At 43.2% G+C, this 25,205-nt stretch overlaps 1 protein-coding gene across 3 annotated transcripts in view; it reads right to left on the minus strand.

Annotated features, from left to right (window-relative positions):
- Window positions 1-10,695: 10,695 nt before the first annotated feature.
- CHST11 (carbohydrate sulfotransferase 11) overlaps window positions 10,696-25,205 on the minus strand; it is a 174,376-nt gene continuing 159,866 nt past the window's right edge. For all 3 annotated transcript variants that reach the window (XM_075050953.1, XM_075050952.1, XM_075050954.1), the window contains one exon: window positions 10,696-15,635. In XM_075050953.1, the coding sequence (XP_074907054.1) occupies window positions 14,787-15,635 (849 nt within the window). In that variant the 3' untranslated portion in view covers window positions 10,696-14,786. The remainder of the gene's footprint in view (window positions 15,636-25,205) is intronic.

Below are 25,205 nucleotides of genomic sequence, written 5' to 3' on the forward strand. Positions count from 1 at the left end.
GGTACTTCAAGAAGGGGAAAGTTCATTGCATGGTTGAGAGAGCAAAATCCATGTTGTGGGAAAGAAAGAGGTGCAAACTTTTACACAGCATTCATTATGAGAGGCAGGAGCAAACAAAAGGAAGTTATTTGGAGAAAAGAATAAAAAGGCACAGCCAAACTTGTTTTTCAGGAAGGGAAGAAAAATTTAAGTCGTGTTGAAAGCAGTTGGGGAAGAGGTGGAAAAAGAGATACTTTGGAGAAAGGTGGAAGTGAGAGAAAAAAAAGAATGGTCTCAGTAAGAAATGGTTAAAGAGGAGTTTGAGTGGGGAAAGAAGCATGACATTGATAAAGCAGAGAAAACCTTGACATCTGGAAGAGCAAGGAGTAAATAATCTATGATGTGGAAAAGGGTTTGATTCCTATGTGGAAGGGGCATTTTAACAACTTACAGGGATTGCTAACTCTGCTACCTAGTGTGATGAAGGTAAAAAGCTCTTACCACCAAGTTTTGGGGGAATATTATTGCAGCCATGAGAATAATATGGGAGAAGGCACGAAAGAGTATTTGGATAGAAGAGAACCTATCATCTGTTCAAAAGCTGTACTCCCTAAATCAATTTTAACTCTAGTCAAGTCAACCTCTCCACAGTATTCCACCAACCTGATTTTTTAAATGCATCCCCGTAACAGTCAATTACTTCACTGTATGTGCGGGTAAGAAATGTTACCAAAAATTCTATTAGTGACAAGTCGTGTGCTTTTTGTACTGCTCAAAGCATACGATTGAAAGGGATGTCCTGAGATGTTATTCTGTCTCTTGTTATCAGACCAGCCATATTTTATAATCTTGCAGATAAAATGATTGCTTTTTATATTAAAATTCATTATGTGTTTTCCTCCCCTCCACCTGCTAGAAGATTCTTTCATACCTTCTTTTATAATTTCTAGCCTAATTAGGGCTAGGGCTGATTCACATCTATTTGCTTTTGTGTCAGCATGTAGCGTTTTCTTTGTTTGACTCTTGCTCACATCAGCTCATTCACCTTATTTAAGCTGCAGGTCATTGTAAAGCTCCTCCTGCAACTTCTTGTACCATTTTCATTCTCCTGATGAGCTAGACCAGCCAGAAGCTCCAGTTGCTTCGCCTGTATGAGTTACTATCTGTAACCTGATGCTGAGTAACTGCTGGAGTGCTCTTGTTTGGCCATTCTTACTGCCTACTCTTTTTTTCTCTATTTCAGAAATATCTCTAGGGTTAAATATATGTAGGGGCAGGTTATTTGAAATCTGTATCATTTGCCGTTCTGAAGGATTTTGTGACCATCTCAGTTGTTCTATGAGCATGCATGAAAGGGGACAGACTCATCTGTTAAACTACAACCAAATGCAGCTTTGAAATTTGGAGTCAGAAGCATTTCATACCATAGGTGGTTTATTTTCTTTTTTCTGTGTAATACTTTGAAATGATGTTTGCATTCTAGTGAGTTACTGAATGACTCCAGCTTATTTTTAGAGTGATTATGTAGCCAGGATAGTTCCACAGCTTTATTATGCTGTTTGATACAGGGGAGGATTCTTTTTTTTAATGTATTTAGATCAATATTTTGAGTTTTATAGCATCATTGTACACCTTGCCTTAATCTGTGATGTTTAAATTTGCAATATCCTCTTCCACTCCTGTATTTAATATATTAATTTCACAGGGGTTTTTAGAATGCTGATGAGAAACTGGTGAGCAGCAAATTAATTTCATTGCTTTCTACAATTTGCCAACTAAATTAAACTTTTCTCATACAAAGATTAAAACAGCATGGAGATTACGGCTTTATAAATGCAAAATAGTTTGCAGAATCAGGACTCAAAATAAGACCTATCATCTTTTTAATGGATTTGCTATTTCACTTCAATTCTGAGCATCATGAAAAGCTCTCTTAAGTCCAAGAATAACCCAGAATACACATCAGGAAACAGTAGTATAAGCACTCTGTGAAATGAAGTGTTTGAAATTCATTATTATTATTATAATGGTAAAATTGCTATTGCAAAGGAGATAGCCTCTTTAGAGGTGCAGAAAATGGCAATAGAATATGGTAATTGAATTATAACCTGCTGTAAAAAGAGTAAGACGATGTTCGAAAACAGTACCAAAGGTACTGGAAGCAATGTGAAGTCTCTTAGGAGGATTTTTCTTTTTATTTTTGGCTAGGTTTTCTGTGATACAATACATGGTATTAATTCTGTTCTCTAATCCATTCCTAATCAAGTCAGTCTGTTGATCAGTTATCTTTTGGATTATCATTTTCCCATACGTACTCAAAGTTAAAAAATCAGCTTTCTGTATAAAAAGGTGGTGAGGAAGAACTAGTAAAGAGGTGTGTTTTGTCATTAAAGGACAAAGTCATAAAGGAAAGTCTTTCTGTTAAATTCAATGAAAATTTTATTGTCAGGCTGTGCATGGACACTCTAGGGAATCTAGTATTAGCAAAACATGAATAATTCACAATTAAAGCTAAGAACCAACACATTTAGTAAATAGATGAGATATTGCCATATTCTGGGTGGGTACCCAAGAGCAGCAGTGTACCCCTTAGTCGTTCAGCATTGGCAGGGCTGGATGGGCTTTACTTTCTCTGCAGTTAACAATTTAATTTGATTTCAAGTCCTGCTAGTTGTTTATTTAATATACAGGATAGTTCATCATATGGTCTATGTATGCTTTTATTTCTCAGTTCAAACTGTACTTGAAATTTGCTTCTTCCTTTACTTGGCATTCTTCAGCTTGCTCCTTTGGGAGATTGTTTCCTCTTCAAGAGCTGCTAAAAGTCTTGAGAGGTCAAGGAAGTGCTTTCCTTGAATAATTTTAAATCTGCTTTTTGCAAGTGAGATAGGGTCCTGAATAAATTATATGGTAGACAACTTTGGGAATAATTGACTTCTGAATAGTTCCTTGAGATTTAATATTTCTAAGTTCTCAGATTTACATTCTAAGTTTTACTGTGAACAGGATCTAAAAAGGATTTTGCCTGTTTACTAATTTTTTCTGTCCTCTCCTGGTTTTAATTAATGAAGTTGTTGCCATGTCCTGTCTACAGTAGAACAGCCTTTTAATAAATTTGACATTCTAAATGGTTTTCCAAAAATTACGAGCAATAATACTTGTTTTATACTTGGGAAGCAATCATCCACTACTTTCCTGTGAATCTTCATACTATGGTTAGCTTTAAATCATCCAAAGCCCTTTTTTTTCCTGTTTGGTTTTGAAGCAGGTGTTTTTCCCTGTGCTGACACAACTAATTGTGTTATTCTCTTATAGTATCCAAGATACTGGAGTAACATTAGGACATGCTTCATCTCAACTGTTTTGAAGACTGAACCAATTTTTACTCATTAGATAGGAAAATTTAGACATGTCTAATTCCAGTTCTAGGGACATGGATGGTAGCTTTTACTTAAAATAGAAAAGTACCTCTGGAGTTTAGAGCATTTCCAAATTTAGCTTGTTAAGCTTGCCCACATTAGGTAACTGAGATCAGCTCAGGTACCAAGTTCATCTGAATTTATGGACAAAAGTATAGATGATTTGGAGATGCAAGTGAGCTTTGTACTTATCTAATACGTGAAGACTGGCTGATCACTCCTGTTTCATTCATTTCATCTTAATGCTTTGAGATTGCCATTGCTGCTTCTTTAGAACCAATCCATTAAGGCCACTAAGTACTATGGTAGTGTAAGTAACTACCACATATATATGGAAACTGTGGTCCCCCTTTGTAACAGAAGACATTAAGGCCTTTGAAAAAAAACCCTTACAAAACCTGCATGTCGTTTGTGCAAAACGACAGATCTCAAATGCTGCAAAATCAGATACAAAAAGACACGCTCACTCCTAGGTTTCATTTCCAGCTGGGCTTTGCTCTATTCCCACTTTAGAAAGCTGATTCATTTTTTTTAAAGACTTTTTTAAAAAGCACTGTAAGGTTACCATGCCAAAGAGCATGAAACCCGGCTCTGTTAGACACCATGTCTGGTTACGTGCTCTGTGCGTGAGACCGACATGATCTATGACTATGTTTGCCCCTTGGAGAGAACTAAATTCCTTGCTTTGAGCAAAGCCGGGCTATATAGTCTTGCCATTAAACAGAATATGGCACTCTACAGGATTGGCACTGTGCTGAATGTGCCGTACTGGCTGTGCGGGGTTCTTCACCGCAGACAGCTCTACAGCTGGAAGAGCCGACACCGAGACACCCACTGTGTTGCTGGTACATAGTAAGACTCGGCTGAGAATTGGGAAAGAAAAACTGCACGCAACAGTTCCTCTAACCCATCTGAAGGTATTTACTGAGCTACCCCCCCCTTTGCTCCATGGGCCTTCGCTCTGCCCCGTGCAAGGTGTCTCAGCCATCTGCTTAGATTCTCCTTTAACTTGTTGACTTCATAAGGGATGTGAACTTGCAGACACCTCTGCGATCCATCTTATTTTCATGTCTTACTAGAGAAACAGGAAGATGTAGAAATGTCCATCAGTTCAAAGGAAGTCTGGTTCTGCTGTGCTACAAAAATTGAATTTAAACATTTATTAAGACCTGTAAATATTTTAAAGGCCTTCTGACTTGAGATTATTGCATTACATAAATGTTTAATAGATACAGAAGCTGCACTTAAAGCGCTGATTAATGCATACATACCTCTGGAATATGTATAGCTTTCAGACTGGCACTAAGAGAAACAAACTTGAACATTTTTTAGCACTCATTACAAGAAGTAGAAAATGTCCTATTACCATAGGAAGCTTCTCACAACACGTATTCATGAGACAAAAGTAGCAACCTTTCTGATTGTTTTTCATTCAACTCTAAGAATATAGCACCCAGTTTTCTGGTCTATTATGGAACCAAGGTGTTCAGTGTAAGCTCATTTTTAGTTACCAGATTTTTTTCAGAGCCACAGCATACCTGCTGCCTCGACCATGTTGTGGCTGTGTGCATCCCTCACATATGTTCATGGTCAAGTCTCCTGCTAGATAAGGACCAAGTCTTGTAACCCATTTAGTCCTGTTCGTACCTATGTAGAAAGCTCCTGCCATATGTAAGAGATTTATTTTTTTTTTTCCATTTCTCCTGTTTTTAGGAGGGGATGGCTTACAGCTCAGTGGACTAGGAGAGATCCGTGCACCCTCCGTCCGCCCTGAGGGCAGCTGTCTCCTGTTCGCCGACAGCCTCTGAAAGCCCCTAGATAGCCTGGAGTGCCTTTTCCAAGAGGAGCTCTCGGGATGAGGAGTAGGAGGGCTACGGTGTCAAGTGTGACTGTGCGAGGTCGGTAACTAGCCCGGTTTGCCTGCGGATTTTGGGGGGTGGGGGGTCTGTGTGCTTGCCTCTCAGGGCTACAGGGGGTGCCAATGGCCGTAGGGCAGAGACAGCTTTGTACAGCACTGACCCGGGTTTAATTCCTCGCGTGACATGGGAGATACGGCCTGGAATCCTTAGTCAACAACCCACAGCAAATTTAATTGGCTTCATATAAAATTTTCGAGTTCAGGCCAAACAATACAAGGAGCTGTGTTTGCTCTGTATGGCAGACTGATGGTCACTTGGTAGAAATGAACCGCTGTGAGTGAGAGGGACGGTAGGATGCCCAGGTTTTGGATGCTTCTCCGCTGTCTGACAGCCTCTGGAAAGGGGGGGGGAAGCATCTGGCCGTGCAGCACACGGCAGCATTCAGTTCACGTCTATCCTGACGTATATCCAGATCACATCAGCAAAATCTTTGATGCAGAAGGAAACCATTAGCTATCACCATCATCTCTTCAGCTAATTATCCCGAGGCTTTTTATGTGATCAAAGGAAAAATGCGAGCATGTTATTTCACTCGGAAGCAGGAGCACACCTGGTTGAATACATCTCCCGAAATGTCCTGCTAGAGAGAAAGCTAACATCTCTGTCTCCAGCTGGAGAGCTCTGCACACCTCAAAAGCTCACTTTGCATGGTAATTTGATAATAAAGGAGTTAACAGTAATACCCGTGACAAGGGCTACAACAGCATCTGTGAGCCAAAGGCTGGCTGCAGCCTTATCCTTGTTTAAGGTATGGAGGGCATACCGGTCCTAAGGGCTCGAGACGGAGCCTCTGCCAGTCAAAAACCAAGCACGAAGCATCTTAAACCTGAAACCAGTTAATTATTTCAGAAGCGTTCACCTGAATGCTTTCCATCTGACATCTTTACACTCGTGAAAAACAAGACTGAAATCCAGACACTGCAAACTGTGTAAGTCCTTCCTTAGGAACTGGGATGGAGCCTGTGTACTCTCCTCCGGCTGCATTTCCCAGCATGGAAATACTCATTAACATTATATGCGAGTCATTTATAGTTTTTAATCAGCTTCCAATAGCCCTGGTAAAGATTTGCCAGGTAATCTGAAACATACTACAATAAGCAAAGCAAGATTACTCACCTCGCTGTGTTCTCAAACACTTTCCTCTAATTTAATTCTCAGTATCTCACAAGGAGAATCCCCAAACAGAGACTTTCCATCTTAAATTTCCTCCCAGCTTGTGTTCCTTTCTGTAGTTAGACAGACTTAATTTCTCACCTGAATTGCACTCAGCTGTGCCTCCTTCTAATCCTTGCACCATTGACTTAAAGGGTTTTTTTGGTAAAAAAAATAATTGTGGATTTAATTTTTGAAATTTTCCTAAGTGACAAAGGGAGGCTTTAAAAGCATCTGCTGGAGGGAATGATACATATTGCACATAAAATCATACTGCACAAACAGCAGTAACATTTTTATGATAAAATAGCAAAGTACGTTGTAAAATTGATACAAAATAGCAGAATTGTTATGTCTTTCCATATAACTGAAGGCAAATTTCTTAATAAATCACATACAGCAATAATTCCAGGAGGGAAAATATTTTGTTTTTCTTGAATGGTTGTCTCAGCATTTACCCGGCCATCTCTGCAAACAGCGCTTGCCTCTCTATAGCATGGCTGCTTGCTCTGATTTGACCTTTCTTTCTACATCCATCTCTTGGAAGTTCAAAAAATGGTAAAAAAATCTATGCAGTGATTGATTGCATTAATGGAGCAAACAATCACTTTAAAAAAAACAAAGCAAGACTTCTACTTTAGACGTAGAACTAAACCTGTTTTAGCTAGAATAGTTATCTGCTAAGATAAGTCTGACTAAATTGAGCCTAAGAAGGGCTTAGGCAATGCCCCAGCCCTGTCTCTGCAGGAGCTTTTACAGCAAATTGGGGCCCGTTGTGGTTGCAGGTTTTGACTTGATGTAGGGCTGCAAATACCTGCTGACAGCACAGAGACCACTTGCTAGCTAAAAAGTCATGAATTGCCACAGTATAATTCTAGGTTTTAGAATAAGATGAGGCCTAATGGTTTAACAGTTATTATTCAGCCATATGTTATCCTGGCAGCTTTATGTATTAGTAAAAAAAATAGAACCAAGGGCATAAACTTTGGATTGATTTTTCTCTTACTGAGGAAAACAGCTTTGCTGGTTGTTTGTTTTTTAATTAAAAACTCTGACTGAAATGAGATTTTCAAGCCCACATAACTTTACTTGAAATGCTATGTCTCATTTTCCAACATAATCTGTCCATTTGTTGCATAGTGATTGGATGTATGCTACTAAACACCTAAAGAAATGTTCTCTCAGGTCTGCATTTACTCACAAAATAGGGACAGAGGAATCAATTTCAATGTCTAAGTCAGTAACATTCTTGAAATACTGGCAAAATATATTTTTAACAATGTATAAATGAATGAAAATATTTTCTGTATTTTTTTCCTCCCTGAATAAGTCACTACTCTCAGTCCTAAATGCCTCTGACTTAGTCAGCAGAAGCCATTTATTGACAGTGAGTTGTAGCTCATAGTCTGGAGGCTTGAGCACTCCAGCAGAGTGATGTTTCCAGTAATGGGGGAAAAGATCTGCTGTTCATCTTGCGAATAGGGAAAGTAAAGTTGATTTTTCTCTTTTATCACAGATTTTTTAAAAAATTGATTTGCATGCAATTTGGGGCGGTGGCTTTTGGTATTTTGTCCTTTAGTGCACTGAAGAATAAAACCAGACTCTGATTTTTCAAAATTTTCAACTTTTGGCAAAGTTGAACGTGTAACTGGAAAAGCAAGATGCTTTTGTGTGGCAGTCAGGAGTCTTGTATGTGATGATGTGTAACACAGCGAGTGAGAAAAGCACGGCGCTGCTGTCGAGAAGCATACGCTCTAGTTTCCACTCTGCTGCTGGCTGCATTTCTTTCATTTTTTTTCTTTCTTCCTTCCAGTTTGCCAGATTTTTAAATTTTTTCTTTTTTGCAATTATGGTAGAATTAAATTAAATGTATTGTCATCCAGACAAGGGTTGGGAAGCATTGGCGGAGCTCGCACCTGCACAGGGAGCACGTTACGCCCACAGGAACAGGCTTTCTTCAAACTTTGCATCATCTCCACTGGACTTCTTACTTGTGTGACCTGGTCACTTGCTTGGGCGAGAGGACACCTCAGCCGTGCAGGATCCTACCGCTTGGTCGCATCCCCCAGGGCTCTGTACCCATCTCCCCGGTGCCGTGCACAGCCCTGCTGCCCCCAGCTCTCCTGTCCTTACAGCAGCTGCCCCTGGTCCATACTGGGGGGGGGGGGGGGGTGTCTTGGCAGCTGTGGGGCATAAGCTGTATGCTGGGTACCAATGGGAAGGGATTTTTGTAAATCTGTAATTATTTAATGGAAAAATTGAGGCTTGCCAAGAAGACAAATCCTCACGCTTCCTTCCACTGGAGCAAACCCAATTTTGTCAGTCGCTGCGGCAGTATCAGGGATCGGGCTCTTCTCCGCTGTCTTACAAGCAACGGAGGAAACCACCCAAAAGCTGTGCACCCAATGGCTGTGCAGAGAGGCCATTTCTTACCCCATTACCCCCAAAATGGAAGTTCCCATTTTTGCATCCACGTGATTTCAATTTTCTGAAGCCCCCCAGCTCACCCCCTCCGTGGCCAAGCTCCGCAGCCGCTGGTCCCCGCTTGCCTGGGCTCAGTCCCCGGCGTGCCCTGCCCCATCTGCCCCCACGCAGCCACGGGATTTCTCTCGGCCCTCGTTTCTGCGTGACTTCATTTTTGGGAACGCAGATGTTATTCGAAGCTGATGGACTCTCTCAGGGCAGTGTAGTGGCTTGCTTAGACCCATGTACTGCCAGAAGAGGATTGCATCACTTCGAAGCTTAAGTCATCCATGCCCTGCCAAGGTGCTGAGGGAGGCAGAGCGATCAGCACGGTGTTAATCGCTCACTGACACCGAGTTCTTCTTGAGACCTTCTTAATTATCTCCCTCTCTGGGTGAGATTGTAGAGGAAACAAATCGCCCATGTTTTGAAATGTGAAGGTTGTTGTCTTAATACCGCACAGCCAGGCTGCGATTTCAGGAGGCTACACTCCAGTTCTGCCTATTAATTAGGGAGTGCAGGGTGGTGGGGCGTTTAAGGTGGGAATGGGCTCTAAAGATAGCCCACCATGTGCTATGACACCTACTCAGCAGATTTCCTATTTTCTGTTTGCCTCTGCTCTCATTGTGAATGCCGTTTGCCTTCTGAGGAGTGGGGCCGGCAGATTAAATGATCTGTTTGCCACTGGCAGTGCTGCACCCAGAATACGGCACTCAGTTTTGGGGCCCTCCCCGGTTCAAGAGGGATGTGAAGATGCTGGAGAGGTTACAGCGATGGGATACCAAGATGTTCAGTGACCTAAAGGATATCACCTACGAGGAGATGTTGAGGGATCTGGCCTTTTTTAGTGTGGTGACGGTGTCGCGAACTAGGAGACTAATAGCAGTCTACAACTACTTGAAGGAGACTTACAAAGAAAGTGAACCCAAACTCTTATTCCAGCAGTGACAAATGATGGAAACAAGTTAAAGGCTGGGAGTCTCAAAGAGCCCACTAGGAAAAACCATCTCTGCTGGGTGGGTCGTACGGCAGTGGACTGGGCGCTGAGCCCTCCGTCCCCAGAGGCGCTGAAGCCTCAGCTAGTCAAAACCATGGCTGACCTGGTCGTGGTGACCTTCTGCAGTGGGGTGGCCCAGGCGACCCCCAGGGTCCCTTCCAACAACACAGTCACGATGGTGAGCAGTTATTGCCTAAATGTATGCTTTTTCTTAAGTGTAATTTATGATGCTGATTTCCTTGCCAAGTTTGTCTTCAAAGCCCAGCTGGAAGTTTCTGCTTTGGGGTTAGATGTGGCCTCAGTGAAAACCACAGATGAGACCACACAGATTTGAAGACTGCGAGAAATTTTAACTCAAAGCCATTGTTAGTGAGTTCACACGAAGGTGGGCAAGCACGTGGCCTAAAGCTCATCAGCCAGCTGGAGTTTATGTCATCTGACTGACTCTAAAACATCCTTGCTTGAGGTGGGATGATGTTTCTGGGCACGCGACAGGTCTTAAATTGACAGCCCTCCTCCTTGCTGCTGGGAACCTGAGAAGGAAGGGAGCAAGAGGGACGGTGTTAGATGACTTTAGCTTTCCTCCTGCACAGCAGTACATAATTTTGACTCTTGTGCTTGTACTGCCACAATAAGCCTTGTGGGAAAGCAAAGCTATGCAGACAAAAATCCCACCCTGAAAGCATGAGCCAGAAATAAAGCACACAGAGAGGAACTTTCTTTCTTCAATTTAATTGAAGTTACTTAGAAAAATAATCAGGCTTGAATGGCTTTTTTAAGGAAAGATTCATGAGCAGTTCACACTTGTGTTGGCAATGTATAATTTAGCTTTTTCCTTTATTAACAGTATATTTAGGTATGAGGAGATACTTTTCTACAACAAGCCTTCTACTGCATACAAATAGGTTAAAAAAAAAAAATCCAACCCCACATCGATGTTAAATTATTCGTACACATTGTATTGTGCATGCATGTAAGAAAATAACACTCTCTGTAACAAGAGTAATAGTAAGGACAGTCCCTTTTTGTACCTGAAAAGTGCAGCAGACTACAGTGAAACCCTAAAACATCTGGGGTCAACTTACTTCTAAAAGCACTTCTGCTTGTGGATTATTTATTATTTCACTTCTTTTACACAGCGCGTGGTTCAGGCAGCTCGCACGTTTCTGTGATAATGGACATGGTTTATGAAGAGGCTGAAGCATGGACCAAGTCAGGATTGGGAGGAACCTCCTACCGCCCAGGAGTCACCACCGTGTTCAGATGGGCCAAATCCAGCCTGGGCACCAGGTAAAGGTGCTTGGGGCCATCTGGGGGGGGAATGAACCCCCAGCTGTGGGTAAGGAGCCGCAGGCGCTGCTGGGCTCAGCGCTGGCCCTGCCAAATGACAGGGAGGCACCGGCTGCTCGGAGATGGGGATCACTGCTCCCCAGCCCAGCGGCTTTGGAGGGGCTGGGGGCAGAGGTGGGGAGCGGGACCGTCCCCGCTGGGTCCTCTCCGCGCTCACCTCTGCTCGACCAGAACTAAACGCACATTCTTCTCAACCGGCAGCTCCCCGGGTGGCCCTCGCGGCCCCACGGGCACATCTGTATTTTGCATTTTGCTGGGGCTGCAGATTTGCCTGTCTGGCTCCCGGGACCAGCCGTGGCCACAGCAGAAATGAACCGGGGAGGGAGGCAGAGCTCGGGAGCAGACCAGCCCCTCTTCTCCTCCGGCTGGGAAACCCAGTAAAGAGGTGGGGGTAAAACCAACCTGGTTCCCCGGCTGCCCCCGCAGTGCAGGTGGTGGCCACCAGATCGCTGAGATAAGGAGGAACAATCCAGAACATCCTCCTGTGTGGGTGCAGTGGAAAGAGATAGTTTTTTGGCTCAGTCAAAACAACGCACCCAGTAGACCAAAAAAAAAAGGCTATTTCTTAACATTTGTGGTCCAGCTCTGACCTGCCGAGGGCTTCATGCTCACCACGCAGGACACGATCGTAGCCAGCATGTCAGCTGTTCATTTTAAACGCAGACCTACAGCCCATTCACAGCACCCCAAAATGCATATAACACACTAAATGGACGGTTTGTAGTAGTTTGGGATCAAGGTTTTTAAAAGGCAAGTGACTTTTCAGTAGCCACTTAAGTCCAAATAAAAGCCACCTCAGTGCTGAGCATCCGCCCATAGGGCAGCCCTCTGCGGGGAGGCAGAATTTGGGTAATCAAACCCAAAGCTGCTGCTAAAAATCCCGGCTCGAGCAGCGCTCACCCCTCAGATCTCCTGAACATGTTTTTCACCTAAAGCTTTTCTATCATAGCTGTCAAATAGGGTTTTTGTGTCTCCAAAGCAGTGAAACTAAAGAGAGTATTTCAGAACAGACAAAACCATGGTGATGACAGAGAAAAGTACAAAAAGGAGGGGGGAAGCACACTCCCTTTGAAAATGATTTACTTTCTGAAGCAACTTTTTTCTTAAATGAAAAAATTCACATCACATTCTGTTGGAAGGATTAACAGCTAACTGAAGAGAGAATTGGACCAAAATATGAACACTGTCAGATACAAGATGAAACAAGCACACAAACAGCTTGCGGGAAATATTTGGGGGGGGAGAGGGGGAATCTACCCTCAGACAGATTTTTTTTTTTTTTTTTTTTAACAAATATATAACCATTGAACTACAAACAAAAGAAAGCCAGGGCACACTGTGATAGGCACTTGCAACAGCTCCACGTACTCTAAATGAGACAAAACTGCTTTCAAGTAAAACAAGCCAGCGATCAGCAACCGCTCAGGAATTCAGAGCTGTCAGGCGCAGACAACCAGCTCTTCGCTAGCCACTGGGTCAGCACTCCGGGTTATAAATAGGACCTGGGTTATGAAAACTGTGGCTGTTCCAGAATGGACGAGAGATTTATTTGTAGGGTATGATAAAAAAAAATAATGACCCGAATCCTGGCTAAGACCAAATCCAATTGTGAAAGGACTTCAGCTGCTGTTTGTTATGTTAATTTGTTCTTCACTGAGATTTATTTGGAGACTTATTTTTATAAAATAAGATGGAACCTATTTTTCTCCTTTAACCACATATCTGTCCTGGAGACTAATGCAATTCAGTGGATATTACTGGCTACTGTACAATACGACATTTTCAAGATCCGGCTCTGATACTGTTAAAGCAGCTCTGCCTTCAGCTGAGTTTATTCGAATCTTCACTAAGTTTTGGAATGGTTTGGTTTGATCGTAAGATTGACGTGCAGGCAAGTTCAAACCCCATTTTAACCATCAATCAACTTTAAAAGAGATTTTGGGTTTCCCCCTGTGCCTTGATTTAAGCCTCCTTTTGCCCATCAGCTGGCTGCCCCGGGACGGGAGAGCTTGGGGTGACTACAGACCAGTCCGCGGGCAGGCGCCGGCCACCCGCTTGGCCGTACCCCTCGCCTGCCTCAAATTAAAGCAGACATTTGGAGAAGCCTGTACTTCTGCTCACTAGCTTGCTAATAGATCCACACTGAAATCTCATTTTTCATTCTTTATTTGCCGTGAATAGATTACTACTTGCTTGCCCAAAACAATTGCTCGGTATGCTATGCCTGGTACAGTCTGCCATCCCAACAAGGTGTTATACACAAAACAACTGCTACTCAGACATTCACCTTAAGTAAAAAGGTCATGATCTCACACTAGAGCTGACTTAGATGAAATACTAACCCACTGGAAATTAGAAACATCCCTGTCAATGGTATTTAGGCATCAACTAAAGAAAAAGACGACGCCCTCTTCCCCCTAGGAAAAAGCCATGAAACCAGCATGCAGGAGGATGAGACCTTTTTTATTGCCTTGCATGCTTAGAGATCAACATGAAGATGACTTTCTGACTTTTCAAATGACATGCCCACATCCTTTATAGCAACGTATCATGACCGGTGTCTTTCGAGCCAATTTCGGTTGTCCATCTTACAATCAGATAGGGAGGCAAGACTTGCAGAGGACGGAGCTCTCCCCAGCCCCAGCCTGGATATGAATTATGTCAATGGTAATTGCTTTGGGCATTCAAAAATCTCTACAGTCGCTTTCAAAATGCTGATTTTATCTGATGGACTATCTGCAAATCTGCATTCAATTGGGCTGGCAGGCTTCAAATTAAGACACAATGGGACTGGTCATATTCTTGATAAACTCATTAAGTCCAGACTTATAAAAAGTTCATGGTTTCTCTTCCCAAGGAATACATTCACATTTCTTTCAGTCATGGGTTTAGCTATCATGAATCTATCAAAATCTCTTTTACTTTTCCTTTTCAGGGCTAGAAGACAGATTTAATTTTTTTAGTACACTTGAGTGCAATATCACTTTCTGAAGAAATTATTTCCACCACTCTTCTCAAAACGTGTGGTGTCAAGAACCGTTCCCATATTTACCTGCATCAACGGCTAATGGAAGAGTATTATTACCCAGAGACAAGCTCAACCGAGGAAAGCACAAAACCAGACTCCTTTTGTCCAAATGTTATCTTATCTCTGCTGCTGAAGTGACACCTACCAAGAGACCATGTTTTAAATAAGTATAAATAACATTAATTAGAATTGGAGCAATGCAAGATCAATGAAATTCACCAGAACACAATTAACTTTTTTTTTAAACAGTGTAGCAGTATTATTCATTTCTACAGCTAGATCGTCACAATCCTGTTACCCTGCAAAGAGAGCTGTCCTTTCTTACAGTTGATTTAAATAATTTTGACTGTGCTGCTCGCAGCATCATTCAAAAAAAAAATATTAATTTACAAAATAACCCATTCTCCATATTTATTATGACAAATAAAAATCTTAAATAAAACAGGCTTTCTCTCCCCTCTCTCCCCCCAACCCATCCCTCATTCCAATTTCAGGTAGCTTGGCACTGAGTAATTGAACATTAAAAAATCAAGTTTGTAGACTTCATACAGCTGCGTTTGGTGCTCAGAGCTGATGTTCTGGAAGAACTCTGTGGTCATTTCGTCAGTAGTTCTCGTAGACTTTGCATAGGTGGGGAACTTCAGGTAGTTGCCTACTCCCGCCAGCTGGAGAATGTAATTCGAATCCTCTTCGAGCGTTTCGTATTTTCCTATGAGGTCGTAGTGGATGTGGCAAGGGTGGCAGAGAGAGTACACAGTCTGCCAGTGCTCGTTGAAGGGCTCTTCTCTTTGGGTGTGCGGGTCAATGAGATACGCCACAAATTCTTCAAATTTCACGTCATCGCCTTTACGTAGAGCTTCCTGGGTTGCGTTTTTCCTCTGGCGCCTCACGATTTTGGTGCCATATCGCTTGTGGAAGGAGGTGTTGTACTTCTGGGTGAACTTGTTTCTGTAGGCTGACACCAGTCTCTCGAAAGGCTCGCGAACAAAGAGGAACTTCATGTAGTTTTTCAAGCGGTGGTTGATCTCTGGGATGCTGTACTGGTTGAGGGTCTTCAGGTTCGAAGACACATGGGCTTCATTGGCTGGTATTTCCATTGGATCGCTGTACTTGCCTCTTCCCGTCAAAACCATCATGACTCTCTTCCAGTTTGTGCAGGCCACTTTGGGAACATAGCAATAGATCATTTCATGGTCTTCATCCACGACTAGGTGCTTGAGATCATTGGGTGTCAGCACACGGCGCTTCCTGCTAGATACACTGTTTGCTCGGCACGTGTCTGTCACTTGGTCTCGTCTAATCTGATGAAGAATTGCTGTGTTGGACAACTGCAAAGAAAGCACAGGCATCGGTAAGTCAAGCGGCTGGGAAACTCTTACTGCCTTTTTGCTTATCATACAAATTCATAGAAAAGTAGATTACTGCCTGTATAGAACAGTTCATTACGTGGCTGAGTAAAATTGTTCCTATGCTGGAAGACACACTCTTTTTGTCTCTGAACTTCTTGATACGTGCTGCTTAAATGCTGTTCAAAAGTGTCCAGGGCTTTACTTTGAAGCCAACACAAAGGAGCACAAGCGCTCACACAGCCTGGTGGCAAGTGTATCTGCAGCACCCTCATCCCGAGATGCGGTCACTGCTTTTCCTAGTGCTGGAAAACAGATCTCCCCTCAACTCTGCAGTCCACCCCACGGCTACAGCAGTGCTGGACCCTGCCTGACCTTTTGCTGCTGAGATGGGGTAGGAAGACATCAGAGTTGGAAAATTTGTCAAAATGAAAACAGTATGTGCTCTTGTTGCTGATGTCTTTTATGCTGGAGAATTTAATAATCGTGGCTTGTTTCTTCACTATGACCTTGGCAGAAGAAATGAAGCCCATGGAGGTTCCTGTTTGTCCTGGTTTCAGCTGGGATAGAGTTAATTTTCTTTCTAGTATCTGGTATAGTGTTATGTTTTGGGTTCAGTACCAGAAGAATGTTGATAACAACTGATGTTTTCAGTTGTTGCTAAGTAGTGTTTAGACTAAGTCAAGGAGTTTTCAGCTTCTCATGCCCAGCCAGCAAGAAGGCTGGAGGGGCACAAGGAGTTGGGAGGGGACACAGCCAGGACAGCTGACCCAGACTGGCCAAAGAGGTATTCCATACCATGGGACATCATGCCCAGTATATAAACTGGGGAGAGTTGGCCTGGGGTGATCACTGCTCGGGAACTAACTGGGCATCAGTCAGCAAGTGGTGAGCTATTGTATTGTGCATCACTTGTTTTGTATATTCCAATTCTTTTATTATTATTATTGTCATTTTATTATTGTTATTATTATCATTATTAGTTTCTTCCTTTCTGTTCTATTAAATTGTTCTCATCTCAACCCACAAGTTTTACTTTTTTTTCCCCCCAGTTCTCTCCCCTGTCCCACTGGGTGTGGGGGGAAGTGAGCGAGCGGCTGCGTGCTGCTTAGTTGCTGGCTGGGGTTAAACCACGACACTGCTACTCCCCAAGGGGAACATTCACTCAGATGTGATTTCTTGAGGAGCAGGGAGAACATTAACTATAAATTTGCCTCTCTGCTAAAGCCATATTGACAGAGAAGGAAAGAGTGCATGGCCTTCTAACACACACAGCAATACATTCATCTATAGCCCTTTATTATTTTATTAATAGTGCCCTAACTTTCTACTAATACTGCTACTGGATGCTTTGGAGAGGTTGTAATCTCTCTTAGGAGGGACCCACACGGCAGCGGCACAGACATGGCCACACTCTCACCACGAGCCACCTCCTGCCCAGATTGTGTCCAGCAGAAACAGCGAGAGCTTCTGCTAAGGCGGGTAATGAGCTCCTTGGGAAAACGGGGAATATTAGCCCAAGCAAAGGACCGTGCCGATGCAGGGCTCCTGTGTTTGGTTATTCAGAGCCAGCTGAGGTGTCTCTGCATGGCACAGCGTTTTGCTGTGCAGCCGTACCCTCACTGCTACAAACGCCTTTTAACATATTCTGAATAAATTGCATCAAAGCAACAGGGGGAAGGTTTTGGTAATGTTATTTACATTTATTTAACACCACTTACCTGTGGATTTCAAAGAGCCTTACACTCAGTAATTAGTTTAGCCTCAAAGCTAAGTATTAAGGCAAGTATTGACCTTCCTATTTGATAGGCAAGGAGGTCTGAGATTCCTTCTTGTATGCCAAGTCTTTCAAAATGTTTATCTGCTGCCTTCTAGTTAGGTTAACATGAATCACAGGACACTGCAATGAAGCAGTTGCAGCAATGTAGAGCGTACAAATCTGTTATGGGGATGCCTTTGGTTATAGGGGTCTTCCCCCTTGCCAGTATAACACCCTTGGCAAGTGGTTTTGCACCAGCTTATTAGGGGTTCATACTGAACCTCCAGTTCCTGCAGTCATGGGTCAAATCTCTGCTTTCAATACCAGTAGTTAGCCATGATTCCTATCAAAAAAAACCCTCAAAGAACAGGATCCAGATGCACTTAGAGGCAAAACTCAAACCAAATGCCAAGATGGGACCAAGCCGGTTGTAGAATTTCTGAGTTTTCGACGGAAAGGAAATAGAAATTGTATTGTTACAGACAAGCCCTAAGAGCCCAGGTTTCACCCGCCCAAGGGGCAGCAAACGCTTTTGCAACACGTGGGCAGCAAAGACTGTCCCTCTCTCTGAGCTGCGGTGGGTTGCAGAGGAATGTTCTCGTGGGATGGGCAACACCAAGGGGCTGCTGCACCTCAAATTTGGGCAGGAGGATTTTTTCTTCAGGACAGCATTTATGTGCCAAGCCTGGGACCTCTGTATTTTGTACCGTGCCACCCACGGCTTCTCCTCTGAATTCCTTGATACTTTCCTCATCTCACCTCTTTAGCCCCTTTGTTCAGTAAAATGTTGGCTAATGGTTAAAACATGCAATAGCCCAGTGCAGCTCCTTTAGACAGCTTGGCTCGTCTTTTGTGCGTGTGTGGTATCCCCCTGAAAACCTCCCAGGTGCACTTCAAGGGCAGTTTTGTGCTCTAGTCAAAGAGATGAGAAGCCAGATGTGAAATACGCTCCATGTTTCCTAGGAAAACTGACTGGCAGAGAGTTACCAAAATAAAATGCTAGAAAGCAGTTGTCAAGGACCACACAGATTTTTGAAGAAAATTACTTTTTCTGTTAAAAAAAATATAAAATCCCTATTTCAATTTATGCTGTCCTCAGAGACAAACAGAACTAATGGTCAGCTCTATACTGGTTAGAGTTACCAGTGAATAATTTTCAAAGAACTAAACAAAACCCTATGCAAACAATAGACGTACAAACTCTCTGCAGACAGATAAAATGGTGAAATCGCTCCTCCTGCAGATTTTCATCAATATTGTATAGCACAGTACTGCTGTTTGCCTCTGGTTTTAGAGTAAAAAAAATAAGACATGCCTGAATATACTGCTACATTACAATATGTTAATGCACTGTATTTGCTTTTCTGGTGCTGTTGTTGGGATAAATACAGAATTAAGTGGATGAGATTCTATGGCCTGCATTAGATAGAAGGTCAGATTTGATAATCTAATGGTTGCTTCAGACCCTTATCTGCAGATGAATCTTTGTAGAGCTGTGCTTTGCTCCTGATTTCATTCCTACATCAATAGGCTAAGCACTTCTTCCCCTTACATTAACATTAATGAGATTTTCAGGCATTCGGAGTAAGGGGAAAAATGCAGCCTTACTATTTGCAATTGCAAATGAGATTGTACTACATTAAATTCACTTAAAAGATGATACTTGTGCATTTTGAAGTGGTACTTGTCTCCCACTCTTTTTAACATGGAAAAGATGTGAAGAAATGGCATACAAGTTTGGTCAGCTATGTTTACTAAGTATACACCAACACCCCAGGGTCAGCTCTGCATGTGCTCTGGCCTTCTGGCCTGTCTGGTGGCACACAGAACACATATTAAATATCAATGTAACGTTAAAAGGGTATTGCCCTATTCTCATAAATTACAGTACCATTTGGTATGGCTGATGGATGAAGAACCATGTAGGAAATACAATTTTGAAAGCTCTGCTTCCTTTTTTTTTTTTTTTTCCCTATCAACTTCAGCTTATTGGAAAAAAAGGCCAATTTAGTGACTGTCCTAGAACGATGCCAACTGTATCAAACCCTATTTTCTTCTGCAGCTGACTAACACACCCGATGCACCCTGGAAGAGCTGACCTACCTGCTTCCCCCAGAGAAGCAAAGAGTCCTGCTGGCTCTCCTTGAGGTTTAATGGTAACAGCCCTCTCGCTGAAGGAGTGGGCAATACGAAAACCACACTCACACTGTGCTAGTGAAAAGTCGGGTAAGGCACCAGAAAGCCTTTCAGGGAGCTCCTGCAGAACCACCAAACTCTTCCTTGTAAGCTGCAGACCACGGAGGACATGCTCCACGGTCCCCAGAGCCTACAGCACCATGCGAGGTAATCATAACAGCATTTTTCAATTTGGTATTTTGAAATTATATATTAAAACTGAGTTATCTGATGCTAATATGGTCCCTCCTCATTTTAAGTTATAGGCAAGGCTTTTAAGCCACATAATAATTCAACTCCCGAAGCTGGTGAGGGGAACTGGGAAAGGAGTATGATTACTCGAGACTGGAACTGCATTCACGTAAACTAGAGATCCACTTGGCCAGTGAAAATGTGCTCACAACTAACGAGGAAAACACACCCTACAGATTTAAGCAGCCAGAGAGATAAGATCCAAGGGAGAGCTGTCTTTAAACCCGTGGATGGTGAAGGGTAAGTCAAACAATTTGGGCCAAGGACTGTCTTCCCCCAAAGCTGTTACAGATTTGGGTACAGCAGAGCTGGGAGAGCAGAGCTGCTGCCCGGACACCGACTGCGGCATCTACGGTCATTACCTGAGGTCCCCGCTGATCCCTCAGTTCCAGAATGGCCTAAATCCACCCCACTTTGGGAGAGGGCACTTTTAAGCACGTGTGTGGGTTACCCTGAGAGCAGCGTGGGGATGGTGGTAAAGTCAGTGCTCCGGTCTGTCCTCTGACAGTTCAACTTGGACTTCAGCTGGGCATTAAAGGTTTTGGGAAGACATCTGATAAAAGCATCCATTCTTCCCTGAAAGGACTGACAACACCATAGATGCACTTGATCACAGGGGTTTTTTTCCTGCAGAAGTTGTAAAGGGGGACAAAGAAGGGCATGCCAAGATCAAAGGTTTTTTTCTTTTCTGATGCAGCAACCGAGTTGAACAGGGAGGCAACATGAGCAGCAGGAGACTCCCCAGGTCAGCGGCATTTAAAGAAGAAAAAAAAATAAAAAAAGTAGTCTGGGGACATTCTGATCCTAGAAGCTTCAAAAAGTAGTCTGGGGACACTCTGATCCCAGAAGCTTCTCATCTCCATCAGTCCTAAACTAACAACAGGGGAGGAAAGCTAAGTCCAGCACACTCTGCTCATGTGGATGTCCTCTGTACAACGGGCGGGCAGGGGGCTTTGAGTGTAGTGCACTAGAGAATATCCTAACCAGAAATATATATGCTGACCAACTGACAATCATCAATCTGCGACATGCAAAGGTTATTCAAGGGAAATCACAGTAATGAGATGGGAGGTATTTTCTTCTGGTTACTTAGGCACAGCAGGATAAAATAATCTTTGAGGGCCTTTCCAAGCTTGATGGCCAAGCATTAAGTTCAGATTTAAACACAGGACATTTTTAATTAATGAGGTTTTTTCTGAATATAGTAGAGTACTCCAAACGAGGAGCAGAGATCAATCCAGTTCATAGGTACCTGCACTGAAAGCACTTTTTTAATAGAAGGATGGAAATACCTATGTGTCACTCAAAAAACTCATTAATTAAATTTTGTCTCGCTATACAAAATTAGTGTGCAAAGAAGTGTCCCCCACACTTAGAAGGCAGGGTTTTATTTATTTCTATTGCACTGCCTGCAGCTGCTGCTAGTTCTGCATATTACTGTAACCAGGCTCACAACCAATCAACGTTGGGAGTGCTAACACGACATTTGGGCATGACAGACTAAAGGGCAAAATTATCCAAATTAGAGTGGAATAAGGAGGATAAGTACTGTGAATGGGGTTTGCAGTCCCATGCCCTGCTAAATTGCTTTTTCTCTTCAGTTTTGCATTAACGAAGACTTTGCATCTGTCTTTAATTCTTCAGTTACACTTGTGTTTGGGGTTTGGTTGCTGTCCTGTGCTAGAACATTGCAACTTGCCGCCGCGTTCCCCTTATCTGTGGTCCAAGCGGCTATCAACCAAAATCAGCTGCATCTCTGCTGAACACCCAATTAGGTCTATCCAGTAGCACTGTTAAGCTTAGCATAAACCCGAGCTTATCTCCACCAAATTCTTCTTAATGGTATTTGTTTAGAAGCTCTGTGCAGCAGGCTCACAATCCATTGAAAACAAGGTCTTAAAGTGAAAAGTGTCAGATAGACTAACTATAGGTGGCACTAACGGTCCTAGTTATGTGACATGGAGAGAGACTACTATTTCAGTTGACTTAAAATCTCTCAGGTATTATCAGCTCTCCTTTCCCCAGCCCATCAACCACACCATCTGAGTTCTAGGAGGTGTTTGTTATTCCATATATAAAAAGTTTCTCAGTATTATTTATATTTTCCCAAATGCTTAAGGGTTGGGTTTTTTTGAGCATGAGGTTATGTGCAAGCACGTTTCCAATCCTGTTTTCACATAAGATTCTTGCAACCTTGATGGACAGTCTTGAAGTTACAAACATATTTTAGGCTATTTTAATACTTGGCTTTTACAATTTGCATCCATAACTACCCTACTTGGTATATATTCTATACACCAAATTCTAGATTTTGCTTAAAAACGTTCAGCATTAGACAATAAAGAGGAACTAGCAATTTTTCATACTTGACAGTCCAAGCATAAGCATTTCTCAAATCATCACAAATAATTATTACTCTTTGCAGACTTCTGCATATGACAGTCAGACAATTATAGCTATGGGAATCAAAACAGTGGATCTAAAAGAACAATTGCATTTTAGATAAAGGGATTAAACTGACCTGGACTGCAATAATTTTTTTAAGTAATAGCTTTGCAATGTTTCATACTTTGATTTATTTCACATTTCATAGCGTATTATTCTTGACTTAACTTTTTCAAAGATTTCCAGCGCTCAAATGAGAACCCCACCAAAGCCTCAATTAATATTGGTTCAGAGTCCAATAAAGCAGACTAGAAAGCACACCATATGTACTCGAGATGGAAAATCTTAACATCTTCCCTGACAGCCTGCAGACAGACAAACTGGAATATAAATTTGCTATGAAGATGTCTCTACAGAGTGGCTGGATAATAGAAGATAATAAAACTAATATTAACTTAGGAGCATTTTTACTAAGCAAGAAGATTTTAGAGACAAATTATATCCTCTGAAAGAAACTCTTGAAATATTACAAAGCTGCTTTCTTTTCTCCATTTCTTGCATTGAACTTACTGCCCCACAGAGAAGATAAGGCTGAATTCACATTTTTTTCAATTCTCTGTATTTGCAGTGCAAGATAACCACATAATTTTCAGTTCCCACTATACAGAATGCATTGGGGCCATGAAAAGAAGGATCAAAGCTGTTGAGAGTAAAACAGTCATACACAGTAGCTGCTAGCACTGTATTGTCCAAAATCCTACATTGCTTCAGACATTCCCTCCTTCTTCTTCCTTTGCATGTCCCCAACTTCGTCCATGTGCATGCATGTAGAACGGAAGGGTGAAATAATTCAGCAGTTGCATTACTTTGGGTTTGGAGGCTACAATTATTTGAATAACGACACACCCCAAGCCTGCATCAACTCTGGCATTCACTCTGCTTTGTCCAGGTATGTCATTTGGGTGCTTGAAAAGAAACAACACTAAACCAGTTACAATCTGGCAGCAGACACATACGCAGCTGAAGATGCTGATGCTTTTCCTGGGAAAACTTCACAACTAGGTCATTAAGTATTGGCCTTTTTGTCTTGGAGAGAAAGTAAAGTACCACAGTGAGCCTAAGTGATGCAAAAATCTCCTTGAAAAATCACAGACTGACACAAAGTGACACCAGCTGTATGTTAAAACCAGCTTCTTAATCAGTCTAAGACCCTGTCACACAATAAGGTATGGATTCAGGAAGAAAAGAGCAAGTCCCCTGCTAAATGCAACCTTCTCCTGTAAAATCCCAAAGGTCTTTGGAAGCCTGTCCATTCCCATTCTCCCTGCTAGAAACTATTTGGTGTCAGGACTTGTACAGTACATCGGGTTTGGGGCTAGTAAGATAAACATATACATCCTCTAAAATGTCTGCTCTGAAAAAGGAGATGGAAAAGTTGGAAGTCCCCAGGAAGACCAGGCAGAAAGACCTACGGCCTGGCCACACAGGGAGTGAAGGACGTGCTGCCGTGCATGTTGCTGTTCTGAAGCTCTGGGGGAATCTTAAAAACACAGGGCAGGCAAAACCAAAGTGACCGAGTTTAAGTGCAATACATGTGAGAGGTAAGAAATCACCAGGAAGGCTGGAGGAGCCTCAAGCTGGGAATAATTAAAGCAAAAAATCTTCATGTCGGTGGGTTTCTTGGGATTTAACTTACAGAAGACGAGTTTGGAGCCTCGTGTCGCGCGTACAAAGAGCACTTCGTGGTCGATGCCGGCTGTCAGGAGAGGGAGAGAAGGGGAATTTGGCGGATGGCCAATCCTTTTTTTTTGTGTGTGTGTGTGTGTCTCACAGCAAAAAGAAGCCGATGAAACCCCGGGCCGGGACCTCGGCTGCCGCGGCAGGGTGAGGGTGAGGGAGCTGCGCTGCCGTCCCGCGGCGGAGGCTCTGCTGCCGGGAGGGAGCCCGACCGCCCCGTGCCGACGCTGAAGCGGCTCGCCGCCGCTTTGACAGAAAAGGATGGCGCGTGATGAATTTGTCCGCTCCTGGCTCATTCTTTAAGTGCAGCCATAAATCACTGTTTGTATTAAAAAGCTGGAAGATCTGGCTATCCTATGAATTTAATTTTAAAAGGAAAACTTTCTGGCCTTTCCCCTTCAACACACGCACACAGACGTGCACCCACGTGATGGCTGGAGCTGAGCTCAGGCTCTCCGGACCTGTGCATGTAACCTGTAACGCACAGGGACACAACCACGGTCTTTCTAACCCTTCCCGGTCCCCAGGCATGGATGTTTCAGCTCCAAGCTACACCCAAGGGCTCCCAAAGCTGCCTCAAGCAGCCCTTAGGAGCCCCTACCTATCATCACCTCCGATGGACTTAATTGCGCTAACGGGTGATTGACAGACAAACAGCAGCAAGGAGTGAGTTTGCTCTCGGGTGGGTGGGGGACAGGGAGTGGGGACCTGGCGGTGGGACACAGCAGCGTGGCACATCCCAGAGTACGAGAGGCTGCGCTCGATCTTCTTGGCTGAGGGGGGGCCAAGGCTGGGAAAGCCCCGTCCTGAGGATACGCTACCGCTGGCTGCAGCTGCTTGGGAAAGGGCTGGACTTGCAGAACTGCCTCCAGGGACCGTAGATAGGGTCAAAGGGACTTCCACAGTTTATCTCACGACTCCCAGGTTGCAATCAAGGCACAGATGAATCACAAAGTGGGACAACCCAAGCCTGGAGACGAGGCACATGTGTCGGGAAGTTCGAAGCCAAGGGAGTGACCTGTAGCTGCTATACTCTGCTATTACATCTCTACTGTGGGAGCTGTAGATGTGGTTTTCAAGGAGAGGCTTGAGAACTGGTTAGGAAAAGGCATGCCACGGACATCTGCAAATGGTGCACCAGGAGGAGCACTGGGCTGGGGATGCATGGAGTCAGCCAGGGTGGAGCTGGGAGTCGCCCTTAAAAAACAGAGCGAGAAACTGCATTTTAACGTAGCTGGCATCTA

Source organism: Buteo buteo, chromosome 19 (assembly GCF_964188355.1).
Source record: "Buteo buteo chromosome 19, bButBut1.hap1.1, whole genome shotgun sequence".
NCBI classification, from domain to species: Eukaryota; Metazoa; Chordata; class Aves; order Accipitriformes; family Accipitridae; genus Buteo; species Buteo buteo.